This window comes from Ailuropoda melanoleuca, chromosome 1 (genome assembly GCF_002007445.2).
Source record: "Ailuropoda melanoleuca isolate Jingjing chromosome 1, ASM200744v2, whole genome shotgun sequence".
Taxonomy (NCBI): domain Eukaryota; kingdom Metazoa; phylum Chordata; class Mammalia; order Carnivora; family Ursidae; genus Ailuropoda; species Ailuropoda melanoleuca.
Genome location: NC_048218.1, coordinates 150486137 through 150514135, shown reverse-complemented (window position 1 = coordinate 150514135; position 27999 = coordinate 150486137). Strand labels below are relative to the sequence as shown.

The following is a 27999-nucleotide window of genomic DNA, read 5'->3' as shown; positions in this document are numbered from 1 at the left end:
AGCAATTTTTTAAGTATCTCTAGAGAACAATAATAACAGTATCACCAAATACGTCACCCTCTATCTCTAAATCATATAAAACCAAATTCAATTAAATAATTGTTGAGCCCTGCTTAGTAAGTTAACGTTAAGTAAATACAAATCAAGGCATATATATTTGTTTCCCATGAAAAACCACATCCTTGCCTGTAAACATTAAGGCGGAGAAAGCTTCCTTTATATACTTTGTCTCTCTCGAAGCTCACTGGCATCTGTGATTTAGACTTTGTCAATACCAGAAAAGTGGAGAAATTATCAATATTATCATCCAACTTGCACCATTTATAAATATGTAGCATATAAAAGATGGGGTTTTGAATATCATTTTGGCAATGTAATTTTAATATATTTTCCTAAGTATAACAGCCACTGTATGTTGTTTTTTTTTCCTCCAATTTATCTCAGAGATATTACGTTCAATTGACTCTTGAACAGTTAGTTTACACTGTTCCACAAGAGTTTCTAGAGATTACATTTTGATTAGATACTAATAAAAAGCAAATCTCACTCTATACTTTCCACTGTCGTCTTCGGGTGAGACACTGACAGGAAGTGTTAGATGAGCAGGTAAAAGTGGCAAGGAATTTTTTGTTAGGTAGCACTGAATTTATCCCTGTGTTCCTCAAAGCAGCGCTTTATTTTTTTTTATATTATACTCTTATCGTGAACAGGGCACATTTAGTACATATTTCGAGTACAATAAATGTTTTCTGAATTATGTGAAACAAGTGAAATAAAAAAATGAATAGAAGTCTGCCTAAATTAATGTAACTTGGAAAAGCATAATATTCTTCCTTACCCAATAGTCACACTTCTAAAAATCTTAAACTTATCAGGACAGTACTAAAAACAAAAATAAGCAATAATGTTTGAAGCAACATTAGTCAGAATAGCCATTTTCAAGCTCGTCTCCTTAATTTGAAGGACAGGATTGGAACCTTTATTATGTGGACAGTCTAAGTTCCCACACTGATATGACGTACTGGTTTAATGAGCTCAGTTATCTCACTTTCCCTAGTAGCCTTCAATAGTGCTCTAAGTCAAAATGGAAATGTAAAGTCCTAATAATAACCCTGAGGACCATGAAGTACCTATAAATTTTACTTTCATATTTAACTAAAATTCTTGTAATGCCAGTCTTGTATTTTTCTTAGTAATAAAGTATATACAGTTGACCCTTGAACAACACAGGCTTGAAATATGCAGGTCCACTTATACACAGCCTTTTTTCAGCAAATACAGTACAGTACTACAAATGTATTTTCTCTGCCTTCTGATTTTCTCAACATCTGTTCTCTAGCTTATTTTATTATAAGAGTATAGTATATCGTACACATAGCAAAATATGTGTTAATCAACTCTTTATGTTATCACTAAGGCTTCTGGTCAATGGTAGGCTATGTTAGTTAAATTTTGGGTGAGTCGAAAGTCACATGCAGGTTGTTGGCACCCCTAATCCCACTGCATTATTCAAGGGGCAACTGTAGTTTATAAATGTGTGTCTCTTGTAACACTGCCTCCTGTTTGGGACAGGTGAAGAACTGTTCCACATTTTTCTTTATGCTGAGGACGTGTCTTACAATATCTTGCCTTTCTATACCTTTAAACCATTTCCATAGGTTACGAGATCCAATCTCTTTTTTCCTTTGTACAAGAAAAACTGTGATTTGGATGAAGAAAGGATTATGAAGGGGAAGAAAAGGCATTTAACCCTAACTGCTAGAGTATAACACACTGTAATCGCTATTGTAGAACATCATCAGAATAATGAAAATAACAATAACAGATTTTATCATTATATATAAAAACATTAGAAGGTCCAGAAAGGATTTTAGAGGTTGCTTTGCTGTTTTTTTTTTTTTTTGGAAATGCTAATTTGTGTTTCTAACATTACAGGTCAATTTGTATAGGAACTTTATAAGCAATTAAGATTAATAAAATCATTAAATAGCTCAGGCAGCAAATCAAATATCATTGACAAATGATTGCATAATGAATGAAACTGCAAAGAAAGGAAGCTTTTAACAAAGTATTTCTTCACTACTAGATATTAAGGGCAGGCAAAAATTTCTTCTGATAAATGTCAGGCTTTTGTTACTCTTTGCTGAGATAAGACATCTGTCTCTTTCCCAGTGAAAGAAGACCCTTGCTACACGGATCATTTTCTTAGTGACAGGCCTGACAATTTTGACATTTGTTTCATGAAGTGTTCTGAAGCAGCCAGCAAGAAAATGTACCCTTTGGGGCCACTGGAAAGTGTAGACAGGTTTACCTCTTAACTTTGAAGCTTGTTAATTCATACTCCAGAAAACATGTTGTTTGTAACAATCTTGCAGACCTGCTAGTTACCTGTGGAATTTCAAGAATACCCAGCCACATAACAACAACTACTCTACTCATAATGCCAAATAACTAAGGTGGTTTGTTAGCCTTCTTGCTCTTTTGACACTGACAGCATTGTTGTAGTAAGGAGAAGGATAATTTCTAGGCATATATAGACCATGTGATTATGATCTAATGCTCCAGGTGGCAACATAAGACAGAGTTATTCTAACAGAGAAATCAGTAAAAAACTGCCATTCTTATCTAAACTAAATTCCTCTTGTCATTGAACAAAACTTGCAAGATTTTGTTTAAATGCTATTCAAGCTTCTACCATCAATTGGAACAGAGGCGCCCTCAGTTTTCCTTATTTACAAAATTGCCTTAGTTCTCATAATAGTTCGAAGAACTGATGCCAGTTAATCAAACCTATCCATCCTGCTTTCCCTTTCTCTTAGGAGATAACTAACTCCAAATAAAGGGCAATTATTTTAGCAGCTGGAATTCTGCTTAGGTAATATTTGGACTCAAATTAGTCTGAGTACAGATGACTCTGTCTTTACCCTAGAGACAGCCAAATTGTAAATGATTTCTCTTGCAGTAGTAGTACACAAGGGGACAGCTTTCCCCGTTGATTTTTTAATCTTAAAGATGACTTTATGAGTACCTTTATAGGGCAGATACCGGTCAGATAGCACCATACCCAAGTGATCAAGGTTAATATCATCAGTAATACATAATAACACTAACCTTTTGCTGTGATATACTAAAAAGGGCACAACTCTGGTCTACTGTATCTTTCTTTAAAAAAGCATAACTTCAGTCTAATCATGAGAAAACATCAGATAAGCACTCTATAAAAAAATCGAACACTAGTTTTCAAAACCATCAGGGTCATGAAAGAAAATACAAAGCTTGGACTATCACAGATGGGAAAAGACTGAGGGAACATGATGACTAAAGACAGTGGTGGGATCCTGCACCATTAAAAGGGTATTGCGAAAACTGGCAAAATTTAAATATGGTCTATGCAGTAATAAATAGTATTGTCTTGATGTCAATTTCCTGGTTTCAGTAATTTACTTTGGTTATAGAAGTGGGTAACACTACAACAGCAAGCTGGATGCAGGGCAAATGGCAATTATCTCTGTGATTTCTGCAGTTTTCCTATAAGTCTAAAGTTATTTCAAAATAAGATTAAAAAATGGCAACTTAATGAAAGTTTTCTAAATCCAAAATAAGTATCATGTATAGGCAAAGGTTTTATGTGGAAAAAAAAATCAAGTCACCTATAGCTGCCAACACTGAAAATATACAGCTAAAAGAGTTTGCGTTTCATTGTTCTACTTAACATTCCTTTTGTAAGTATCTCTAATGTTCATAATGGTGATGTTCTTAATTTTTAGTCCCTTGTTTGTGCTTTCATGTGTTTCCTTTTCCACTCTGAGCATGGATTACTTTTATAAACAGAGAACATAAACTTTCTTTTAATAAATCCCTTTATAATCTGGCCATTTGAACTACTTCCAGAAATAAGTAAGTATAATGGAGGTGAATGTTTACAAAGAGAATGGTTTTCAGTCGTTTTTACTTAACCTGAATTTGCTACTCATAGAGACAGATACATGGTAGTACAACAATAAAATGAAGTGAGAAAGTGCAGCAAGAACTAACTTAACATATTTCTATTTTCATATATAATCTTTAGATTTTAAATATTCCTTTGGCCAATCAGAGAAGAATTATTGTAGTTAGATTCAAATTAATAGTCAAAATTATCTGTATGCTGATCCTTTTAAAAATGTTAGTACATATATATATAGCTTCTGGCAAAAAAAATATGTACACCTAACCTGTTATGTTAGTTATAGATTGTCAAAAAGCAATATATACTGTTCCAATCTGTGGTCAAAAACTGCTTTATTCACTTAAAGCATATTCTAGATATAATTCTCAACAGCATTTAAGATTGTGCTTTTAATACAGAAAATATGCCACTGCTGCACAATGAGGAAAAAATTTATCTTAACTGGAAAATACTGATGATAATGAAAATGTTTTAGGCAAAATGGGCATGCTGCATACTTCAGACTAAAATTAATTAGAGTTTTTAATGTTTTACAATTCCACCATAATTCTTTAAATGGTGCATTTACTTCATAGTAATAAACACTTGGATCATTAAGTAAAGTGCAAGATGTGTGTGATGTGCTACATTTAACAACCTTTGGGTTTTTTTTCTGTACTTCTGCATTCAGTTTTCCAATGCATTGAAGAAGCAATTGAAGGCCACAATTAAATTTCCTGACTTTGCATATTTGAGATTCTTATTTCATTTAATACAAAAGGCAATTAATCTACCATTTTACAACTGAATTCCAACTTTAGTGGGCCATGATACATATTGAAATGAACTTATAAGAAATGCTTAATTAAATATACTGTAAAAAGCATACGATGGGTTTTTTTCTTATGACAGAAGTTGCATGTTTAATTAGAAATTCTAGGCTGTGTTATAAAATTAACTTGGGAGGTTCTTAGTAAACCTAGCTCAAACACTTATGTCATTACACAGAATGGAGCTATTTTGTAAATTTCTGCCTTTTCTCTCTACGTAGTGATTCAAACAAGAAATCATAACGGAAATTCCCTTTTATATAATATTATAAAATCATATCCTTTATTTTAATAGCAAGATAGATAAAAGGGCAGTCATGAATATCTAATTTCATGTATAAGAATATATGCATAGTTCTGTTTCATTTATTGGGCCCTTATCTCCAATTTGTGATTTTTGAAGATTAAGTGGAATAGGTTTGCCTTTCTAAGTCTTAAAGTTCCTCTTGTCACTCTTTACTTGGTAGGTACTTTTGGCAGCATGGAAATGGGAAAGTTAAAAAATAAAACATTGGATTTCCTATATATAATTTGGGAAACTCTCTGGGAAGAATTAGGCCCTAAGGACTGGCACAACCATCTATAAAAGGGTATATTTAATAGTAAAGGGAATGAAGATCAGTGAGTGGAAGCTGAGAGTTGGGCAAAATAAGTAGGATAAAAGAAAGGAAATGAAATCAGTAACGAATGGTAAGTGTGAGCTAGGGTAGACTCTTAATGAGCATAAACCCAATTATATAAAATTGTATCCTTGTATCTTCCCATAAACATGAGAAAACACAACTTCCATAAATTGAATTTTTGGATATTTCAAATATGTTCAAGATATGAATCTTCTAGAGCTAAGAATACCACTATTCTCTACATGTGCAATTTATGGTCTTCAAGATATAAAAAAAAAAAAGTTCTTCTCTAGTAGAGGTCTAATATTTGGGAAATAAGCATAGACATGTATGCTAGATTCTACAGTAGAAGCCCCTACCTTGATAACTCACCTTCATTTATAACATTTTTGCTTTATTTATTTATTAATAGACTTATCTATTTTGAAAGAGAGAGCGAGTGAGCACATGTGTGAGCAGGGGGAGAAAGAGATTCTGAAGCAGACTCCCTGCTGAGCATGGGCCTGACACAGGACTTGATCCCAGGACCCTGAGATCATGACCCAGGCCAAAGTCAGGAGTTGGTGCTCAACCGACTGGGTCACCCAGGTGCCCCCATTTTTGCTTTAAAAGGCATTACTTGGTTTGAAGAATTTAGGTTGAGAAGTTGGTATGTAGTGAGCAATGATTATAGAAAAAAATAAAAACAAAACAAAAACACCTCATTCTATAATGGGCCAACATAAATATATTTTAAGTGAGGACAGCACAAGTCCTCTCTATATATTTTTCCATGTTTTTCCATGTAGTACGTTGTTTGTTTCTATTTACTTATTTTAATTGAAGCATAGTTGACAGAGTATATTAGTTTCAGGTGTCAACATAGTGATTTGATAATTATGTACATTATCCAGTGCTTACCACAATAAGAATGGTTACCATCTGTCACCATACACAAAGTTACTAAAATATTGACTATATTCCCTATTCTATAATTTTCATTCCCATGACTTACTTTATACTGAAACTTTGTACCTCTTTGTCCCCTTCACCTATTTTGTCATTCCCCCAAACTCCTCCCCTCTGGCAGTTATTGGTTGGTTCTGTTTCTGATTTTTTGTATGTGTTCCTCCATTGTTTATTAGTTTCCACACAGAAGTAAAATCATATGGTATTTGTCTTTCATTGTCTGACTTAGTATAATACCCTCTAGGTCCATTCATGTTATTACAAGAGACAAAATTTCATTCCTTTCTTATGACTAATATTCCACTGTGTATATATACCACAACTTCTTTATCCATTCAGATATCCAGGTACATTAAGGTTGCTTCCATATCTTGGCTGTTGTAAATAATGCTGCAATAAACATAGAGGTACGTGTATCTTTTTAAATTACCGTTGTTCTTTCCTTTGGATAAATACCCAGAAGTAGAATTATTACTGTGTTGTATGGGTTTTCTATTTTTAACTTTTGGAGGAAACTCCATGCTCTTTTCCATAGTAGCTGCATCAGTTTACATTCCTACCTAGAGAGTACAGGGTTCCTTTTTCTCCACATCCTTGCCAACTCTTGTTATTTGTCTTTCTGATAGTAGGTGGTATCTCTTTGTGGCTTAGATTTACATTTCCCTGATGATCAGTGATGTTGAGCATTTTTCCATGTATCTATTGGCCATCTGTATATCTTCTTTGGTAAAATGTCTATTCAGGGCCTCTGCCCATTTCTTAATTAGATCTTTTTGTTTTTAGAATTTTTTTTTTGTGTGTGTATAATTAACCCCTTATCATTTGCAAATATCTTCTCCCATTTAGTAGGTTGTCTTTGTTGATTGTTTCCTTTGCTGTGCAAAATATTTTTATTTTGATGAAGTCCCAACAGTTTATTTTTCCTTTAGTTTCCCTTGCCTTAGGAGACATACCAAGAAAAGTGTTGCTATGGCTTACCTCTGAGAAATTACTGCCTGTGCTCTCTTCTAAAATTTTTATGGTTTCAAGTCTTACATCTAGGTCTTTAGTCCATTTTGAGTTTATTATTTAATATGATGTAAGAAAGTGGTCCAGTTTCATTCTTTTCCATGTAGCTGTCCAGTCTTCCCAATATCATCCATTGAAGAGACTGTTTTCCCATTGCATATTCTTGCTTCCTTTGTTGAAGACTGACCATATAATTATGGGTTTATTTCTGGGATCTCTATTCTGTTCCATTGATCTCTGTGTCTCTTTCTGTGCCAGCACCATACTGTTTTGATTACTATAGCTTTGTAGTATAGTTTGAAATGTGGGATCATGATAACTCCACCTTTGTTCTTTCTTAAGATTCCTTCGGTGTTTTCTATATATATATATATACACACACACACACACACACACACACACATATATATATATATATATATATATTTTTTTTTAACTTGGTTTTGAGAGGGAGAGAGCAGGAGCGGAGAGGGAGGGGCAGAGGGAGAAGCAGACTTCCCGCTGAACAGGGAGCCTGATGTGGGATTCCATCCCAGGACCCTGGGATCATGACTTGAGCTGAAGGCAGACGCTTAACTGACTGAGCCACCCAGGTGTCCCTGCTTTGGCGATTTGAAGCCTTTTGTGGTCTCATACAGATTTTTAGGATTCTTTGTTCAAATACTATTGGTATTTTGATACAGATTGAATCTGTAGGTTGCTTTGGGTAGGATGGACATTTTAACATTATTAATTCTTCTGAAGACCATGGTATATCTTTCCATTTATTTGTGTCATCTTCAGTTTCTTTCATCACTATGTTATAGTTTTCAACATACAGGTCTTTTACCTTTTGGGTGTTTTTTTTTTTTGGCTGAATTTATTCCTAGGTATTTTATTGTGTTTGATGCAATTATAAATGGGATTGTTTTCTTAATCTCTCTTTCTGCTAATTCGTTATTAGTTCATGAAAACACATTTCTGTATATTGGTTCTATATTCTGCAACTTTACTGAATTAATTTATTCTAACAGTTTTTTGGTGGAGTCTTTAGGGTTTTCTATATTTAGTATCAGGTCATCTGCCAATATGAGTGCCTTTAATTGGATGCCTTTTATTTCTTTTTCTCATCCTATAGCTGTGGCTAGGATTTCCAGTACTATGTTGAATAGAAGTACTGAGAGTAGACATCCTTTTCTTGTTCCTGATTTTAAAAGCTTTCAGCTTTTCACCACTGAGTATATTAGCTGTGGATCGGTCATATATAGCCTTTATTATGTTGAGGTATGTTCACATTATCCCTACTTTGTTGAGGTTTTATTATGAATGGAAGTTGAATTTTGTCAAATAATTTATCTGCATCTATTGAGATAATCATGTGATTTTTATTCTTAATTTTGTTAATGTTGTATATAATGTTGATTGATGGAGCCATCCTTGCATCCCTGAAATGAATCCCATTTGATAATTTTAAATGATCCTTTTAGTGTATTTTTGAATCTATGTCCATCAGGGATATTGGTCTGTAATTTTCTTTTTTGTAGTGTCTTTGGTTTTAAAGCAATGCTCGCATTGTAGAGCGAATCTGGAAGCATTCCTTCCTCTTCTGATTTTTGGAACAGTTTGAGAAGAATAGGTATTTTCTAGTATTAATTAAATGGTAGAATTCACCTGTAAAGCCATTTGGTCCTGCACTTTGGTTTGTTGGGAGTTTTTGATTACGGATTCAATTCTATTACTAAGTAATCAGTCTGTGCAGATTTTCTTTCTGGTCCACTCTTGAAAGACTATGTTTGGGGCGCCTGGGTGGCGCAGTCATTAAGCGTCTGGCTTCGGCTCAGTGCGTGACCCCAGTGTTCTGGGTTCGAGCCCCACATCGGGCTTCTCCATTAGGAGCCTGCTTCTTCCACTCCCCCTGCTTGTGTTCCCTTTCTTACTGGCTGTCTCTGTCAAATAAATAAACAAAATCTAAAAAAAAAAAAAAAAAAGAAAGACTATGTTTGCAGGGATTTATCCATTTCTTCTAGTGGCATATAATTTTTCATGGTAATCTTTTGTAATCCTTTGTATTTCTATGGTTGGTTGCAACTTCTCTTTCATTTCTGATTTTATTTACTTGAGTCCTCTCTTTTCTTGATGAGTCTGGCTAAAGGTTTATCAATTTTTGTTATCTGTTCAAAGAATTAGCCCTTAGTTTCATTGATTTTTTTCTTCTATTGTTTTTAGTTTCTCTTTCATTTATTTCTGCTTTAATCTTTTTTTTTTTTTTAAAGATTTTATTTATTTATTTGACAGAGATAGAGACAGCCAGCGAGAGAGGGAACACAAGCCAGGGGGAGTGGGAGAGGAAGAAGCAGGCTCACAGCAGAGGAGCCTGATGTGGGGCGATCCCATAACGCCGGGATCACGCCCTGAGCCGAAGGCAGACGCTTTAACCGCTGTGCCACCCAGGCGCCCCTATTTCTGCTTTAATCTTTATTATTTCCTTCTTTCTATTAAGTTTGGGCTTATTTATTCTTTTTCTAGTTCCTTATGGTAAAAGTTACGTTAGGATTCTTCTTGTTTCTTGAGGTAGGCCTGTATCACTCAACTTCCCTCTAGAACTGCTTTCACTGCATTGCAAAAATTTTAAACCATTATATGTTTCCTTTTTCATTTTCTCCAGGTAATTTTTTATTTCCTCTTTGATTTCTTCATTGATCCATTAACTGTTTAGTGTTCTAGAGGTTACTTAACTTGTCCTCATTTTCAAAAATGCTTTTTTTTCTTTTTGCTGTTCAAGCTTGGTTGCTTTCCACTACACTGTCTTCCAGATTGCTGATCTGTTCTGTATCCTCTCTAATCAGCTGTTGATTCCCTCTATTATATTTTTCATTTCAGCTCATTGTATTCTTTAGCTCTGTTTAAAAAATATATATATTAAAATGTGTATATATATATATATGTAAAAATATATACACACATTTTCTTTCTCTTTGCTGAAGTTCTCACTGAGTTCATCCACTTTTCTCTCAAGTCTGGTGAGTGTCTTTATGAACATTACTTTGAACTGTTTATCAGGCAGTTTACTTATCTCCATTTCTTTTAGCTCTTTTCTGGGGTTTTTGTCTTGTTCTTTCATTTGGAACATATTCCTCTGTCTCCTCATTTTGTCAGACTCTCTTTGTTTCTGTTAGTAGGTCAGCTACATCTGGTCTTGAAAGTAGTGGCCTTATGTACAAGGCATCCTGAGATGCCCAGTAGCATAGCTCCTTCTGGCCACTAAAGCCAGGTGCTCCAGGGATGTCCTCTGTGTGGGCTACATATGCCATCCTGTTATGGTTGGGCCGGAATGGGCATGCTGGTGGGCAGGACTTGCCTGCTGCCCGGCTGTCAGCAGTGACCAGCTGCAACTACTTTGGGCACACTGGTAAGGAGAGCTTGCCCTGAGCATGGCTGGATGACAGGCCTGACTGAAGCCACTGTGGGTGCACTGATGGACATGGCTTCACCATGCAGCTGGCTGAGGGAACCAGCGAAGCAACTCTGTGTGTACTGCTGAGTGGGGCTATCTTCCCCTCTCCCCAGGGCAGGAGTTGCTCTGGATGAGCGCTGGTCCAGGACAGGGCTGCCTGCCAGCTGTGGCAGGGCAGTAGTTGCTCTGGGGGGGGAAATGCCAGTCCCAAATGAGGCAGTATGGTGGGGTGCAAGACACTTTGGAGGAGTATCTACCTGCCAGGGTGGATAGAGCAGTTCCATAGGGGGTATGTTGGGGTGGGGCAAGTGGTGCTAGCGAGGTAAAGGTCGTCAGAACTGGCTCCCACAAGCCTCTGGCCAGCTAGGCTGATGGGAAGTAAGGAAATGGTGCCCACCAACCATTCTGTTCCTGGAGAAAGCTCCTTAGATCCCTGCCTCTTTGGTATCCATCCTAAAATTAGTCAGTAAATCTTCATATATAACCCAGGTGCTTTTCAAACTGTTACTTCTGCGCTGGGTCTTGAACTCAGTGATATGGCGTGCTAACCTTTTAAGATCTGAGACTCAAGTTTCTTATAGCCCTCTGGCTCTCCTGGACTTAAGTCCTGCTGATTTTCAAAGAAGACCTTATTAGGGCTTGTCTTCCCAGTGCAGGTCTCCAGGAATGGGGATTCCTGATATGGGGCTTGATCCCCTCAGTCTTCTGTTCCTGTGATATCCTTCTCACTTGTGGGTTGCCACACTCGTAGTTTTTGGGTTCTGACCATGTCTCTGTCTCTCCAACACTTCTCAATGTGGCCTTCTCTTTATGTCTTTAGCTGTGGAAGATCTGTTCTGCCAATCTTCAGGTCATTTGCAGAGTGTGTTGCATTACATGTAGTTGTTAACCTGGTGTATCCGTGGTGAGCTCTGCCATCTCTCTACCCTCCAGGTAGCACATTCACAAGTTCAATATATATTAAATTTTATAGTATACTAACATATATTTAAAGAGGTCCTTTAGCAAATATTTTTATATAATCATCTACTATTCACCAAATATAACATTTCAAAAATCCCAAATGTGCTACTATTTAAAGACACTACATATAAATTTCTACTTTCCCCATAGATACTCAAGGAGAAGAGACTTTTCTAAATTTATGCTGTTTTAGTTTTTACTCTAAATATACATATACAGGTTTAAATTCCCAGAGGTTTAAAAAATTCTACCACATTAAAGTGAGATAAAAATAGTGTCTAAAAATATTTGAAATATGCAAGATATGAGATATGGTGATCACCAAAGTATAGTAGTCAAGAGATTTCCAACTTGGATTAAAAAAAAAAAAAAACAGTGATTGTCTCATTAAAATTTTCAGAGATACATGCATTGTTTACTATGACCAGAAATGATTCAGCAATAACTGAGTTTGTTATAAAAGCTGGAAAATACTTAGATGTAGTATATTTATTTTAATAACATAAGCAATAACTATGATACCACTCTTCTAGTGGCCAATTGTGACAGCATTTTGTTTATCCTTCACAATGCAATGAGGAGTTTAATGCAACACAGATTTAAAAAGACACTTTGTATTTTAAAAGAAATTTTTTTTTTGCTTAGTAAGGCCGTAAGGTTACTTTTTACCAAAACTAACTTCTATACAGCCATTAGAGAAATCGCTGGCCATTTTCATTGAAACCATAATAAAAAGAGGGGGAGAGAGAAAGAGAGAAAATACATTTTGTATTTCCTTTGCTGAATTATGACATTCTAAAGAAAGGATAGTTATAGCTCATATGTATCAAATCATTGTCAAAGAAACAAACAGAATTTACATAAATGGTAATGTTACAAACATTACTTTAGAGCTACGTAGAAGACATTCAAAAAGTAAAAGGTACCAAAAACTCCCTTAATGAAAATTATATTATTTATATAATTTGCTGTTATTTACAAAACTTGATTTCACTGAACAGAATTTATCAGTGAAAACTACAGTTTGTATTAAGATTTAAAAAATAAGCTGACAGAGTACTTCACTAATTAAAATTCTTTTAATGTTACTGTTTCTGAGACTAGATAATGTAAATGTTTTAAACTGACAATTTTTAGACTATGAAATAATTTCATATCTAAGTAATAAAATGTCTAGATAGTAGACCTTCAGTTAGGAATTTATAAACTGTCTCAATTTAAGTTGTTTTCAAAAGCCACACCAAATTCAGAAATGGACTTGAGGCTAATTTGTAAACAACTATGTTTGTATGGGACATCTCTTAACTCACTTCCAGTTCTCCTCAGGGTAATTAAGTCTCAGTAAAGTTGAAAGATTATCAGATCTTATCTAATTCCCCCTCAGTATGAAAATACTGAGCACTAGATAAATACATGAAATCAGTTTCTTCACTAATGATTTAAAACGACTCCCCAAACTGTTTCCCAAACTCAGATCATTTAAAACCACATTGTTAAAAGAAAAAAACAGTAATTTTACAGTGGAGAAACCTGACTAACTTTACTTGAGCAAGGTTAACCTCACTAGTAATACCTACTGACATCCTATTTTCTGTCATAGGATGCACTGAGAAGGAACATCCCCTCTGGTCTGTGGTAGCCTCAATCTAGTCATGAGAAAATACCAGACAAACCCATATTGAAGGAAATTCTATAAAATAAATGAATAATACTCTTCAAAAGTGTCAAGATTTTGGAAAGGTAAGGAAGGAGTAAGTAATTGCCACAAATTGGAGGATCCATGACAGAAAGAAATAGGCGATTCTGGACCAGAAAAAGGGACATTAGTGGCAAACCTGATAAAATCCAAATAAACTGTATAGTTTACTTAAAACTATTATAATACTAAGGTTTGGGTTTGATAATTGTCCTGTGTTCATTCAAGATGTTAACATAAGGGGATACTGCATACTCTCCATACAATTTTTACAACTCAAAATCTAAAGTTAACTCGACACAAAAAGTAAAAACAGATAAGCAAATAAACAAAATCTTTATTAGGATGATTTAGAAATAAGAATACTTTGGTTTAAATACCGTAAAGTTTCTCACCAAAGTAGTATGCAAAGGTAATCAGAATTGTACATGAAGAGGTTTTGGCATTTCTGTGATATGAACAGCTCATTGTAGACTACACTATAAAGTAGTGCTTTTAGTAAAAAAGTGCTTGTAAAATCATACATTCAGTAATACAGAATAGTGTTTCACACATGAAGTTCACTGTCATGTTTTCCTGATTCATGCAGTTTAAGAACCATTAGAACAATATTCAACTGTAATATGATAAAACATGACTATTATTTATTTGATAGTTTCTTGGGTAGCAGATTTTCTTATTAATACTGACATATTATTTCACTAACCTTTAATCAGGGCCTTCAAAAATAATGTCTGACTGTTATCTAGAGGAAAAGAGGTACTCTTGCTTAACAAAAGAAATTTCTCCAAAGAAACATCATTTAACCTGAGACTGACTTAATAGGGTACAAATGTCAAAACAAAGTAAAAATGTTAGTAAGTCAAAACCTAAAGATTGATCGATTGATCTATCCGTTTTTGGTAGACCAATGACAGATTTGATTGTATCAATTAAATAATCTTTACATTTCAGAAGAGTCTGGAATATATATTGTCCATTGACTCAAAGATTATTTTTTAAGATGATCTTAATTCTTGAAGTAACTTCTATTTCTAGAATCCTTCCCTTTATTCTCTCACAAAAATTTAATGAACAATGACCGTGTGTTAGACACTAGGCAAGGTGTTGGAAATACCAAAGATGAATAAATAGTCTTGCTGCCTAGAGGAGTCCATGTTCCATTTTGGTAGACAGGCATGCATATAATTACAATGCAATGAAGAAAGTACATCAGACATATAAATGTGAAGAGAAGAAAACTGAACCATGATAATACTTAGAGTATTTTTATTAATGATTAATATCGTACAGAGTTGGGTTATGTCATCAAAATAAACCTTCCCTTGTGCCCAAAGATTAGTATTGTAAATCTTTAAAACAAATACTTCTCAATGTAACTTAACACTGTTTTTGTATTAAGATCCAATTCAACTTCAAGGACATCTTTCAGAAATAGATTTATGTTTAGAAAGTGAATTTTTAAAAACTTTAATCCCAACTAAACAGATTAAGTTGCCTCAGATATCTATTTCAAGCTGAATACTGTTTTCCTCAGAGTGAACCCATTAATCTTCACAGTTTTATTGGAAATTAATAGCTCATTAGATGTCCAAGTAACACATCTCCTATGGCACATTAATTTTTCATGGATTAAAACACTGATTTTGCTTCAAGAAAAATTAAAAATACTATTTTAGAAAATTCCACACAAAAAAATTCTCTAATGGCAGTATTTCATAATGAGTGTCAAAAATAACAGCCACATTTCCACATCTTGAATTTGTGGATTACTGCTTAGCCACTATTTTGCCTTTTTAAGGAAAAGATTAAATGTTTTAAAGCATTACCATAATGAAAACCATGCAATGATATGTTCAAAAAAGGAGGCCTCTTGGCAAGTACTGAATCATTTAGAAAACTTGCCTAAAAACGCACTCACTTATTTAATATTTTTCTATGACCAATTATTCTGTAAGTATAAAGTTATTTCTCAGTATTCCATAATGTAACCTATAGAACATTAGAAAAAATAATTCATACAATGACATTTTCAAATATCCTCTTTGAAAAAAAAATACTTGGAGAGCTAAATAAGCCATCTATATATCCCTCTCTGATTATTAACTATGTATCAAGTATTGTGCTAGGTGATCAAAAATTATGATCTATTAGACATAGTCCCTGCTTTATGGAGCTTATAATCTGTGACTAAAACAATTGATCACTGGAGTAACTATATAATTGCAATTATGATATGTTCAACGAATGAAAAGTATAGTGCTATGAAACTTCTAATATAAGGATCTGAAGGTTTCTGGGAAGCGCTCCACCCTCCTGAAAATGAAAATACATTGAGATCTGAAGGATAAGAAGGAGTAGAATTAAAGAACGTAAAGGGATAAGCATTCCAGGTAAGAACAGTGAGAAGGTAAAAATCAGCTAAAGTCCAGTAAGAGAGAGGAGAAGAGTAGGAAATGACATGGAAAGGTAGACAGTACTGGTTCTAGCATTTTCTGGTTCCAGCATTACACTTTGCACGGATGGTTACTTTAGATACACTTTTATGTTTGCCCTGTTTCCTCTATGCAGTTGGGTAGTAGTGAATGTATAACTTGGGCTTTGTGGTCAGTGGCTAGCAAACCCAGGTTCAGATCGTAACTTTGACATACACACATCCAAAGATGTGCAACTCTGAAAAGAAAAAAAAACAAAAAACTGCTTACTCTTTCTGAACCTTGTTTCCCTCTATAAAATAACTGTTACTGATGGCAAAAGGTATTAAATAAAATGTGAGGAGACTAGCATAGATACTGGCCCACAGAAGGCGTTCAATAAGCTTTATTCCTGCTTCCGTCCAGGGCTGACTTTATGACAGAGTTTAATCATCAATGGCCTACTGATATGCTGTTAAGTAGTTGGGATCCTTTTCAAAAACAGTACTTAGCTAAATCGCCATCATTGTATTAAGTAGAAGTCTATTCCATTTGTGTCTCATTAATTTTTTGATCTTGCAATTGTTTGTACTACCAGACTCAAAGCAATAGTAAATAAAAGAGAAATTGGGTGAATGATTACTCTCAAAGATAATCATACAAAAATAGTAATAATTAAGGAAAGGCAAAATAATTAAATAATTTTTCAAAATTACAACAAGAGCCTTTGATTATCATTTTTGCTTGAAGTTCCTCCCATATTTACCTTATAATCTGCATGATGTTGTGATTGTAGATGAATGTAAACTAATGCTTTTCTCCCTGAGTAAAGCAACAATCTTATTGTGTAGTCCAACTGAAATGAAAATAATCTTGGGATCTAGATAGCTCCAATACATAAGAACAATGAATAATTATTTGTAGAGGTTAGACAAGTACTGTTCTTACAGAACTGACTTCAACTTTTAGGCATATCCTTCAAAAAAAAGTCTTACAGATAAATATTTCAATTTTTAGAAATGAATCTTGGAAGAGAAGCTAAAATCCCTTACGTTATATTTAAATTTTGTTTTTCTTTTACATATGTATATACACAGATATATACAGATATACTATAATGGACAATATTTGATATTTGTGAGGCCTGTATAGATACATGGTAAATATGATTATTCCTTATTATAAATATAGTATTAATTATTTGAGTAAATAGTCCATGCCGCAGGAATGAGTCCTCATTCCAAGATAAATTCCATAGAATAACCTGGTTAAATTTATTAGGTTTTTAAAAATACGTTTGACTATCATGATAGACCCCACTGGAAACATGAACTGATTTTAGATAAAATATGTGAAGAAACCTACAAGGAACTTCTGTGAAAGTATTCTTTACTCTTTAAACAAACAAAAAGAACAGAAACCCCACACACAAGACAGGGATCACACTTGCTTTGGCTTGCCTTTATGTATTATCTGAGTACGTAAATACTTGGAGCTCCTAAAGCCACCTCGTGATCACTGAGAGACAAGCTTAATGCCAAAAGTAAACACACTGATAATTCCAGAAGACAAAATATCTTCTTTAATTAGTCCTACAACAACCTAATCTTCTTAATTCTGAAATACAGGGTATGAAATGTTAAAAGTAGTTGGTTTTCTATTACTTGCAGTTAAAGCATCCTTACCAATACAACACTGCCATCTTTCTTAAATTTCTTCTTCTCCTAGTTCTCTAGGTTTTCCTCATATCTTTTAACTTCCTTTTATTGCTGTCTTTAGAACTCTGTTACCCTTTGATAACCTGATCTGGAGATGGCTCTGAAGAGCCGAAATTCCACCTATTTTATGATGACTCTCCAATTTATATCTTCAGCACTGATATATATATTTCATGCTTTAAACTCATATACCCACTGTTGCTTGATGCTTTCAGTGAACTTTTAATAGGTGCCTCAGACATACCATGTACAAAGCCAAATTCTTTAACCTTTTTTTTTTTTTTTTTTTTTTGAGAGAGAGCATGTGTGCAAACAAGCTTTGGCAGGGGGAGGGGGAGGAGGAGCAAAGGAAGGGGGGAGACAAAGAGAGTATCTTTAGCAGGCTCCACACCCAGCATGGAGCCCTACACAAGGCTCAGTCTCATGACCCTGAGATCATGACACTTAACTGACTGAGCCACCCAGGCACCCCTAAAGCCAAATTCTTGATTCCCCTTTCTCAACCACTATCAACCCTCCCACCCCCTGCAAAAGCTTTATACCTCCCTTGGTCTGCAATTCACCCAGTTGCTCAAACCCAAACTCTAGGGGTCATTTGTTAATTTCACACACATGGCCAGTTCCTGCTATCTCTATCACCAAAGGGTATCTGAAGTCTGTCTAGTAAGTTTTCCATCTCCGTTGTTACCATCTTAGTCCAGGATATCATATTTCTTGCCTAGATTACGCCAACAGCTTCCTAATCAGACTTCTTGCTTCCACTTTATATTTGTAAAAACTATTCTCCATAAAGTAAGCAATCTCTATAAGACACAGATGACATCACATCTCACCCTAGAATGAAGTCCTTCTTATAGCCCTGTATTTAGAGTAGAATCCAAACTCCTGCCATGGCCTATAAAGTCTGATTTATCATCTGGTCCCTCTCACCTTCCTAGCTTCATCTGTACATTTTTCCAACTTGTTTACCTGGCTCCAAACATGCTCGTCTTGCCTCTGATTTCTAGACGAATGGTGGTGGTTCCTCTGCATCTGATTTTGTATGCTTAGTTTACTTTTGTCATACAGGTCTTAGTCAATGAGGAGTTCTCTAACTTTATGCACGAAACTAGCTATCCCTTCAGCACTCAGATTGTTCTCCTAACATTTATCACAATGAAATGATCATTTACTTATGTATATATCATGTGTCTTCTTTCACTACAGTCTAAGCTCCATGATAGCAGATTTTCTGTCTTAACAGTATCCTCAGGACATTAAGGAACTGCTCTTGTTCACACACTTTAAAATACGAGACCTAGGATTCAAACTCAGCTCTGACTTCAAAAAGTCCTCTTTCCAATATACCAAAGGGACAATTAGAATTGCTCATGATCAATAAATTTTAAAAGCTTCCCATATCTTCCCAAAGTAACTCAATTTTTGCTTAATGAATACTGATCACTAATTATTAAGTTACACAAAAAGAACCTAAAAGTCTATCTTGTAGAACTGACTGAAAAGCAACCTTTAAATTCAAAACAGTCTGCTCCCTGAAGCTAATTTATAGAAATTTTGATAAACATGCCAATTGGCTTTTCATTTTTTCAAGCATTATGACAATATTTACAATTTGTTGTATTATATTTCTTAAATCTCATGAGGAAACAAATAGTTGAGGACAAAAAAGGGTATTGGGAAAATGCTTTAAGGATCAGTTTATGAGCAACATACAATTCTGCATTACTTTGGGATAACTGCTCTTATATCTTTTTTTTTTTTAATTTTATTTTATTATATTATGTTAATCACCATACAGTACATCCCCAGATTCCGATGTAAAGTTTGATGCTTCATTAGTTGCTCTTATATCTTAATATAAGTTGATGTAAAGAAGATTAATTACCAAGATCCATGGCTTTCTCAATTCTTTCACAGCTACTAACACAAAAGCTTACTTTCTAAGAAAATAAAAATAAACTCTATTTGTAAGAAGAAGAATCATAAACCTCTACAGGTGGATCTATGTAGGACTCCTCTGGGCTCTTGGGAATGTTGAGATTTCAAACTCAAGGGTCTCCAAAAGGAAATCCTAGTCTACTATTAAATTGAATATAAAATTCTGATATAACTCAATGAAAAATGAGGTTATAAATTTGAAAATATAAAAATGAAAAAATAAAAGTTAATGATCTCATAGTCACATTATGTGGCAACCATACTGTTAAATCAAAAATACATTAAACATTTAAGAAGTGCTAATTTTCATAATATAGATTTTCAGCAATTACCCAGGAAATTTAAATTTATAATTTTCCATTGCATTATGAGTTTTTAAAAAATGATTTTACCTATTTTTAAAATTACTGGTATATATTTTATCAGAGAAAATACATAAATAGAATGTGGCTTTCTTCCAGTTTTCTTTTAAAATAGAAAATAAAGAATATACTCTGTAATTTACCACAGATTGAAATGTCTTATTGATATATTCAATTTCAAAAGAATGATAAAGCAGGATTGTAACTGAACAACTGTCCCCTTTGAATGTAGGTAGCCTGAATCACTTATGACTTTATTTTGCTGATATGCAGGTAGTAAACCCCATAATTAATTTGTGTTAAATGTTTCACACATACCACAAGCAGTACAATAAATATATAACAATATGTTGATTTCTGGGGGCGCCTGGGTGGATCAGTTGGTTAACTGTTTGCCTTCGGCTCAGGACATGATCTTGGGGTCCTGGGATCAAGCCCTGCATTGGGCTCCCTGCTCTGTGGGGAGTCTGCTTCTCCCTCTCCGTCTGGCCCTCTCCCTCTCTCTCTGCTTGTGCTCTCTGCTCTCTCTCTCTCTTCAAATAAATAAGATCTTTAAAAAAATATGTTGAAGGCTGTATGGAAAACCTGGTAACATTCTGTTATTTAGAAAAACTGAGGCTTCTAAAATAGAAAATACATCAAATATACAGGGCTTATTTCAACTAAGCTTTACTTTAGAAATTGATGTGTATGAAATGATGAGAAATAAGAAGTAGGGACTTTATCTTTCCTCTAGTTTTTCATTCAGTAATTATTGAGTGAATACCTACTACGTGCAATGTATTGAGGGTAGAGAGGAGAGCAAACAGAGCTGATCCCTGCTATCAGGAAATTTATACACTTGAAATGTAAAGTGTGTTCAATTCAGGCTTATGTTCTTTATACCAGACACCTGGTCAAAGACACCTCTGTTTCTTCAGCAAATCAAATTATTTTGTTATAAAATGTTGCAAATATAACTAATCACAACCATAACTCGTAACACTTACTGAAGACCTTTTGGTATTCCTTTCCAATCCCTTTCCCCTTCCTTTCTTTTTACCAGTTGTAACCAATACACTAAATTGGATATTAATCATTCTCTGGTATGTTTTTATATTTTAACATTTTATATGAATGGCATCATACTATGGATCTTCTACAACTTGCAGTTTATTTTCAGGGATTACATTTTACATGTTTACATTAAACTTTCTTAATACTCAAATATTTAGCTCAAAAGCTAACTTCATAAACTTAAAACATTCCAACTAAAGTCAAGTGGTAACACATATACCACTATTATTTAATCCTTTTTTGGATATATTAGCCAACACATTAGACAACAGAAAGACAGTATAAAATTTTAAGAGGAGGTAAAAACCATTCCTATTTGTGTATACCTAGATACATCAAGAGAAGCAACTGAAACACCATTACAAACAATAAGAGAATAAAGTGAGAACCTCTATTGATATTAGGAAAATCAACAGTAGGTAACAATAAAACAATATAGATTATTCAAGACAACCCTAAATTCTGTATCCGTATTCTAATTAATTACCTCCCTAAATTTCAAGAGTGATCAAAACAAGAAAATTGTCCTCTGTTTATTTCCAAGAAGAGCAAATCAATATATAAGCAGTTTACATTCAAAAGATAAATCAGATAGCAAGATGTTATAACAGATTTCTATGATCTTTTCCAGACCACTCTTCTCTACTAACAGCTGAAAGATTTTAGAGATAGGAGGTACCCTACTTAGAGGATGGATCATTTGATCTATTCTTTTTATGCTGCTGACAGAATAGCCTCTTAAGGGTACATAACTGATCTCCCCAGGGTCCCACAGCTAATTAATAGTAGAGCTGGAATCAGAATTCAGGTCTCCTAAGCTGCTGTCTGGAACTGTCTTTCATGATGAGTATTGACTGCAATGAAGCAATATGATTTTAAATCAAAATGTTGGCAACATTATGTGTGTGTGTATATATAATCTGTGAACCGAATTGATCTTATACTGAAAAACAGTTGTGTGATGTTCTTACCCAAGACATCTACATGAGCACAGTGGACAATGTGTAGGCTTTAGTGTCAGACAAACCTATCTGAATCCTGGTTTGGCACTTACTATTGACGTGATTTTGGGAAAGGCATGTGACCGCTTGGTTTCCTTATCTGTAAAATGGGAAAAAAATAAAAACCTAACCTCAAAACCTAACCAGAGTAAAAACGATCAGTTTTGCTTCCTTTTCTAACTACAATTTTAGTATTTCAATACAAATGATAATTGTTACATTAAGAATTACTTAACCTTACACTATAGAAATGTTTTCTATTTGTTGATTAATCTACAAATATTGTCTGTGTGCCAGGTTCTGTTCTAGGAAATGGAGAAACAACATACCTATCTTCTTGGATCTTAAATTCCAACGGGGAAAGACAGATAATAAACTATTAACAGGTAATTTCAAATGCTGATGTAGCAGAAAAAACACAGGAAAGGAATACAAAGTGTGGGAGCACACTTTCTTAGACAAGTAGTCAGGAAAGTCCCTCTACTAATGTGGTGACATTCAAGCTGAGACCTGAATGATATGAAGGAGCCACTCATATACTCATTTGTGAGAAGAGAATGTCCAGGCACAGAGGACAAGAGCAAGGGCCTTATAGTACAAACGAGTGCAGCATGCATGTGCACCAGAAAGGTCAGCATATTTGGCATGAGATTAAATGTTCCGTATTACTGTGTAGGCCATGCTGGATAGTCTTTTTGCAATGAGAAGCCACTGAAGGGTTTAAAAATTTAAGTAATACGACTGGATTTTGAATTTTATGCTTGTTTTGGTTGCAATATAGAGAAAGTAGAGGATAGGTAAGAATGAAAGTAGGAAATTAGGCAAAAGGCTATTCCAATAGTCCATATCAGGAAGGAGGGTGTCTTGGAGTTCTGTAGTAGTAGTGGGAATAGAAAGCATGATATACTTCAGAGTATGTTATAGGTCAGAGTGATGGCAGGTTGATAGGTAAATATGGGAATAAACAAAAGAAGAGTAATTAGAAATGATTCCCTGTTTTTGGCACCAAAAATGGTTAAGTTGGTAAAAACTATGGGAGAAGTAGTTGTGATGGAGTGATGAAGGATCAGGAAACAAGAATTATATTTTGGCAATATTAAGCTTAAGACAATCTTCAGGTATTCAGTGGGAATGTCAGACAAATGTTTGGATATATGAATTTAGATCTTGGAAGAAGAATTAAGGGCTGGTGTTATAAGTTCTGAAGTCCTCAACATATAGTTATAAGACTACTTGCAATCACCTAGGGAACAATAGGTAAATTGAGAAGAAAAAGGCCTTAAGGACTAAGCCATGGTAATACAACTTGGGTGGAGAGAATTTAGCTAAGAAGACTGAGAAGGAGTTGCCAGTTTTGTAGGAAGAAAATTATAGGGTATAATGGGGGTCACAGAGGCCAAGGTAAGAAAATTCTTCAAGAAAGAGGGAATGGCCAACAGATTGTCAAATGATATTGAGAGGTCAGATAAGATTCAAAGGCATGACTACTGAATTTGACAAAGAGACTGTAAGTGACCTTAACAAGAACCATTTCAGTGGAGTGGTAGGTATCAAAACCTAGTTGCAGTAGTTTAAAGAGGGAATGGAACATATTTTACACTTCATCCTTCCTCTTTAATTTCAAACATGGATGTAATGACTGGAGTTAAATAACAGCAATCTTTGAACCATGGTAGAAAGACCAAAAGAATCATGATAAAATTACTCCTGATCGTCTGGGTTCCTGACAGTACTATTTCTGGGCTTTTTGTTAAGCATCATATTTTATATCTTCTATATTAATCAAACCTTTCCTGCAGCATAAAAATATCCCTCTAAAAACAACATGTAGCATATTCTCCATCCTAGTCTCTAAGACCTTCGGTTTGAATAAGAAACAAAAAATACAACTGCAGCACTGATTTGCACAAAGTACACTGCATTTACTGTAAGAACATCTTTCAGCATCTCCTTTTAAGTCTGTATGTTCTAGTTATCCTCAAAATGACCATATGAAGTTGGATGTATGTAGGAAAGGGAAACACTTTCAGACAAAGCAGTGATCTATAACTGCTTTTTAAAGAAATGTGCCTATTATGTTGCTTTATACACCCAACCATAATCAGTTAAATCAGAGTGATCTTCCCAACTTCAGTTTAGTGTTCTGAGAATTATCACTACCTGACAGTAGTCAGGAGGTATATAATGTTTTGTACTGTTTATTTTTTATAAAAATTTCTAATTTTGGAGGAAAAGGAAAATGAAGGTACTGAGTACAGACACCTACTTGGAAGTTTTGTTGTAGTAGTTTGGAAATGGGCAATAGTTGAAGAAAGGATGAGGTCAAAGTTAGAGGCTCTGAAAGACTGAGAGATATTAAAACATGTTTGTCCAAGAACATTTAAATAAATGAAATTCTTGAAAGAACTAAAATATTTTTTATTTGATACTCCTTTGGTATTAGTTTCTAAAATGAAGTCTTAGATCATAACAAAATTATTTGCTTTCAAAATTAATTTTATAATATTTAAATATTCTATTATAGGAATCTTCATGGTTTGAGTGTAAAGCACTCGAAACTGTCATGAAAAATACTGTGATAAGTCTAGATTTTCTAATGAAACATTTTAAGATAATAGAATTAATTTAATATAGTTCATTCATGATGAAGAATATAGGTTCAACATATTCGAGCTTACTTGCCACTATTAAAATTTTTTAATATCAAATATGCTTTCATATTTTCTTGTTTGCTTTGTAATATAACAAATTTAAAATATGGTAATGTATAACATACAGAATAGAATGAAAATAGAAATAAAACAAAAACATCAAAAGGCTTAGCATTGTATGACATTAATTTACTGTTTTTAAATAGGATTTTGAAATAGGATTATGGTACTGTTCATATATCTAATACATGTTATTTTCAAATTTATTAGCATATTTATTAGCATATTTCATAATGGCAAAAACAGCACATAATTATTTTATTAGAAAAACTGGTCTTTAGTTTAATTAAATTATGTATATTACTATAAGTTATTATTGCAAAATTACTATGCAACTGTGCTAATTGCTTTAGGACAATACTAGTGTGTTAAAGCTGGATAAAATAATTCCATAAATTATAACAAGTGAATCAGCAACTTTGTATTATCGCAAAAATAATTTGGAAATGCTAAATTCTTTTCGGGCCATAATGAAGAAATTGCCTAAGAGACATTTTGGAGATTTGCTCATTTTCAGTCTATTTAAGTTTATAGCAGTGACAATGATACCACAGTGGTTTTTAAAATAATGTGAATTTTTCAGATATGAAGGTTTATGCACACAAGAATGTTATTTTCTTCTAGATCCTCAGTGAAACAGCCAATGAAAATTTTAAAATATGAGAGAGGAAGGAAAGAAAAAAGAACAAGTGAGAACATATGCCTTTAACTGTACTGGCATCACAGAACACCCCTACTTCATTCTAAAAATAGCAAAAATATTTGCTGGGACCAACCAACCATGTTATTAGTTCCCTTGCTACAGATATTAACAGTACCTTGGGGGCTTTTCCCATAGCTTCCATCCCACTTGTCTATATTCTCTGAAAGACTAATCCGGCCATAGATGCCATGGTACTCAGCAACAATTACTTGGGCCCTACACTTATAAAATGCACAGTAAATATTTGTTAAATGAAGGCAAGATGAAAAGCTAAAAAGAGATATACCAATATGCTAACAGTGGTAATCTCTGAAAGGTGGGTTATGAGTTTTGTTTTCTTTATCCCATTTTTCTGCATTTTCTGAATGATCTTAGTGAATATACATTACTTGAATAATAATTAGAGCAAAATAATTAATACATTTTAAAAATGCAGTTATTAATCTGCCACTAAATTCCTTACTAAACACACCATAGATAAGCAGCAATATGAAAAGTAATAATTACAATAACAATGCAGTTATTGTACTAAAAAGTATGTTAAATGAAGCTTATGTATTTTATTTACTCACAAATTACTGTAGCATACCGGCATTTTGAAGAAAAAATTTTTGAATGAAGGGCATATTTTAGTATATATACTATTGTTCAATTAAGTTTTTTCATTGTTAGAAAAGGCAATGTCAAAGTCAAAAAATGTTAAATCTGGATTCCCAAAGCCTGTCATATATTTCTAACATACCTAAAACCTTTTATATTTCTAATTTTTAAGTAATGCAGATCAAGTAGTATATATTTAACTGTGAAAATACGAAGCAGTAAATTATAGACCTAATTTTGTGTGAGCAAAAAATACTAGATTTTTCAAACTGATAACTTTTATGACATTAGTCAACTAGCCATTAAGTCCTTAATGTCATTTTATCACTGTATATTTATAGAGGATCATGTTTTTGAGGATTTAAAGTATTACATTATTAACATAAGAACTATTTCACTTTTTTTGCATTTTTAGTGTTTTTTTTGGTGATTTTGTATAGCGAACATGTGACTACAACAAAATCTTACTATTTCCCCCCCATCAAACATAAGAGGATCTTCTTTAAGCTAGGTTTGTGATAATGACAGATTAAACTTGTCATACTATTTTTAATAAAATACTGCATCCTTTAATATATGGAAGATACATTTTCAAGAAGGAAAACGCTGATATTATCTTAGTTATAAGCTTGCAGCTAAAATGATTTAGATAGTTTTCTCTTCCATACAGTATCAGTGTAAGGCCTTTCTTTTCAATGAATTATACTGGATACTTCAAACCTATTTTACATGTATTTCTTAGTTCAGAAAAATGAGAGAACAGAAATATTTATTCTTTATAAACAGAACACAAGATGTAGATAAAAAATGACCCATTATAGAGCACTGAATAATTGCAATGTATATCACTGTAAGAATGGAAAAGGGCATCAAGTATTTCTACCAGCTTTAAATTTGATGATACCTAAGGTTACTGAGAAAATTTAAAATCTGCAAGTACATGTGTTTGGGGTATGCATTTATGGCTTATGAATTTATACTGATAATAAATTTGACATTGTTGTCTATAGCACACTTTGTCAAAATACAATAAAACTATTGGCTTTGATTGAAAAAGCATCTGTAAACAAACAAACAAAAAAAGTCTAAAAAGTCCTAACATGTAAAAATAAAAATAACCAGTGAAGTTTTTAAATTCTTCCTTTTACCTTGCCATTTCTGATATCTAGATATTTAAAAGGTAGCCACCAATGTTTTTATAGGCAAAAAGTTCCCATAGTCTGATAATTTGAGGAAAACATGCTAGTATTTTTTTTCCTTCATGAAGCAGTATTTTTAAATTTTGGGAGACTACATAGTAAGGAGAAGGAAGTATCAGAAACAGTAATATCACTAATAAAGTAATAAGTATAAAAACTTTTATGTGCTAGAAACAATTTCAAACTAGGTTAAAAAATGAAAGACAAAAATACCTATTATCAGAGATTCACATACTACTCTGATGCAAATGAAGCTGATAATTTCAAAGAATAAAATTTGTACATATTAAACTTCTCTGTAGGAATCACGTATCAAATTATGCTCTTGACGAAACTCAGACTATTATATACCATAATGGAAGAAAAATTTTTAAATAACCTATTTTACATCAAAATGATAAAATATTATTTTGTCTACATATGCCAAACAATAAGCCCAATTAGATAATCAGAGAAGTTATACAGTCTTAGGGAAATGTATAGGCACTGTGAGAGATTTAACCACAAAATTCTATAAAGAAACACTGAACATCAGTAGTATATAGGGCAAAGACCGACAGACTTGGACAGAAAGTCAAAGTCCCTAGCTGGGCCCTGCTAATCATTATGGGTCTTTGATAATTCACTCACAAATTTTCTGGAACCCCAGATTTCTTAAATACAGAGATAACTCTGAAGGAGATAAGGTCTAAGAGTATTTGACCAGTTGACTACAAAGTCAATTCTAGATTTAAATTCAAAGATTCCAACTATTTTAAATGAATGAGAGGTATATTATTATGAGTAGAACTCAAGGTGAAGATGGTATTTTCCTCAAACAACCTTGAGGGACCAATTCTTTACCTGGGTAAATGCTTCATAATTCTAA

General features: G+C 33.7%; 1 protein-coding gene across 7 annotated transcripts in view; it reads right to left on the bottom strand.

Annotated features, from left to right (window-relative positions):
• Window positions 1–27999, bottom strand: part of PHF14 (PHD finger protein 14) — a 240606-nt gene that overhangs the window by 35510 nt on the left and 177097 nt on the right. Inside the window, exon 19 of one of the 7 annotated variants that reach the window (XM_034668314.1) lies at window positions 21972–22018. The exons of 5 other annotated variants lie outside the window; for them this stretch is intronic. In XM_034668314.1, coding sequence (XP_034524205.1) covers window positions 21972–22018 — 47 coding nt within the window. Of the gene's footprint in view, window positions 1–12898; window positions 16103–21971; window positions 22019–27999 lie in introns of those variants that run through there. One more of the 7 variants, XM_019807448.2, reaches the window with a different exon arrangement.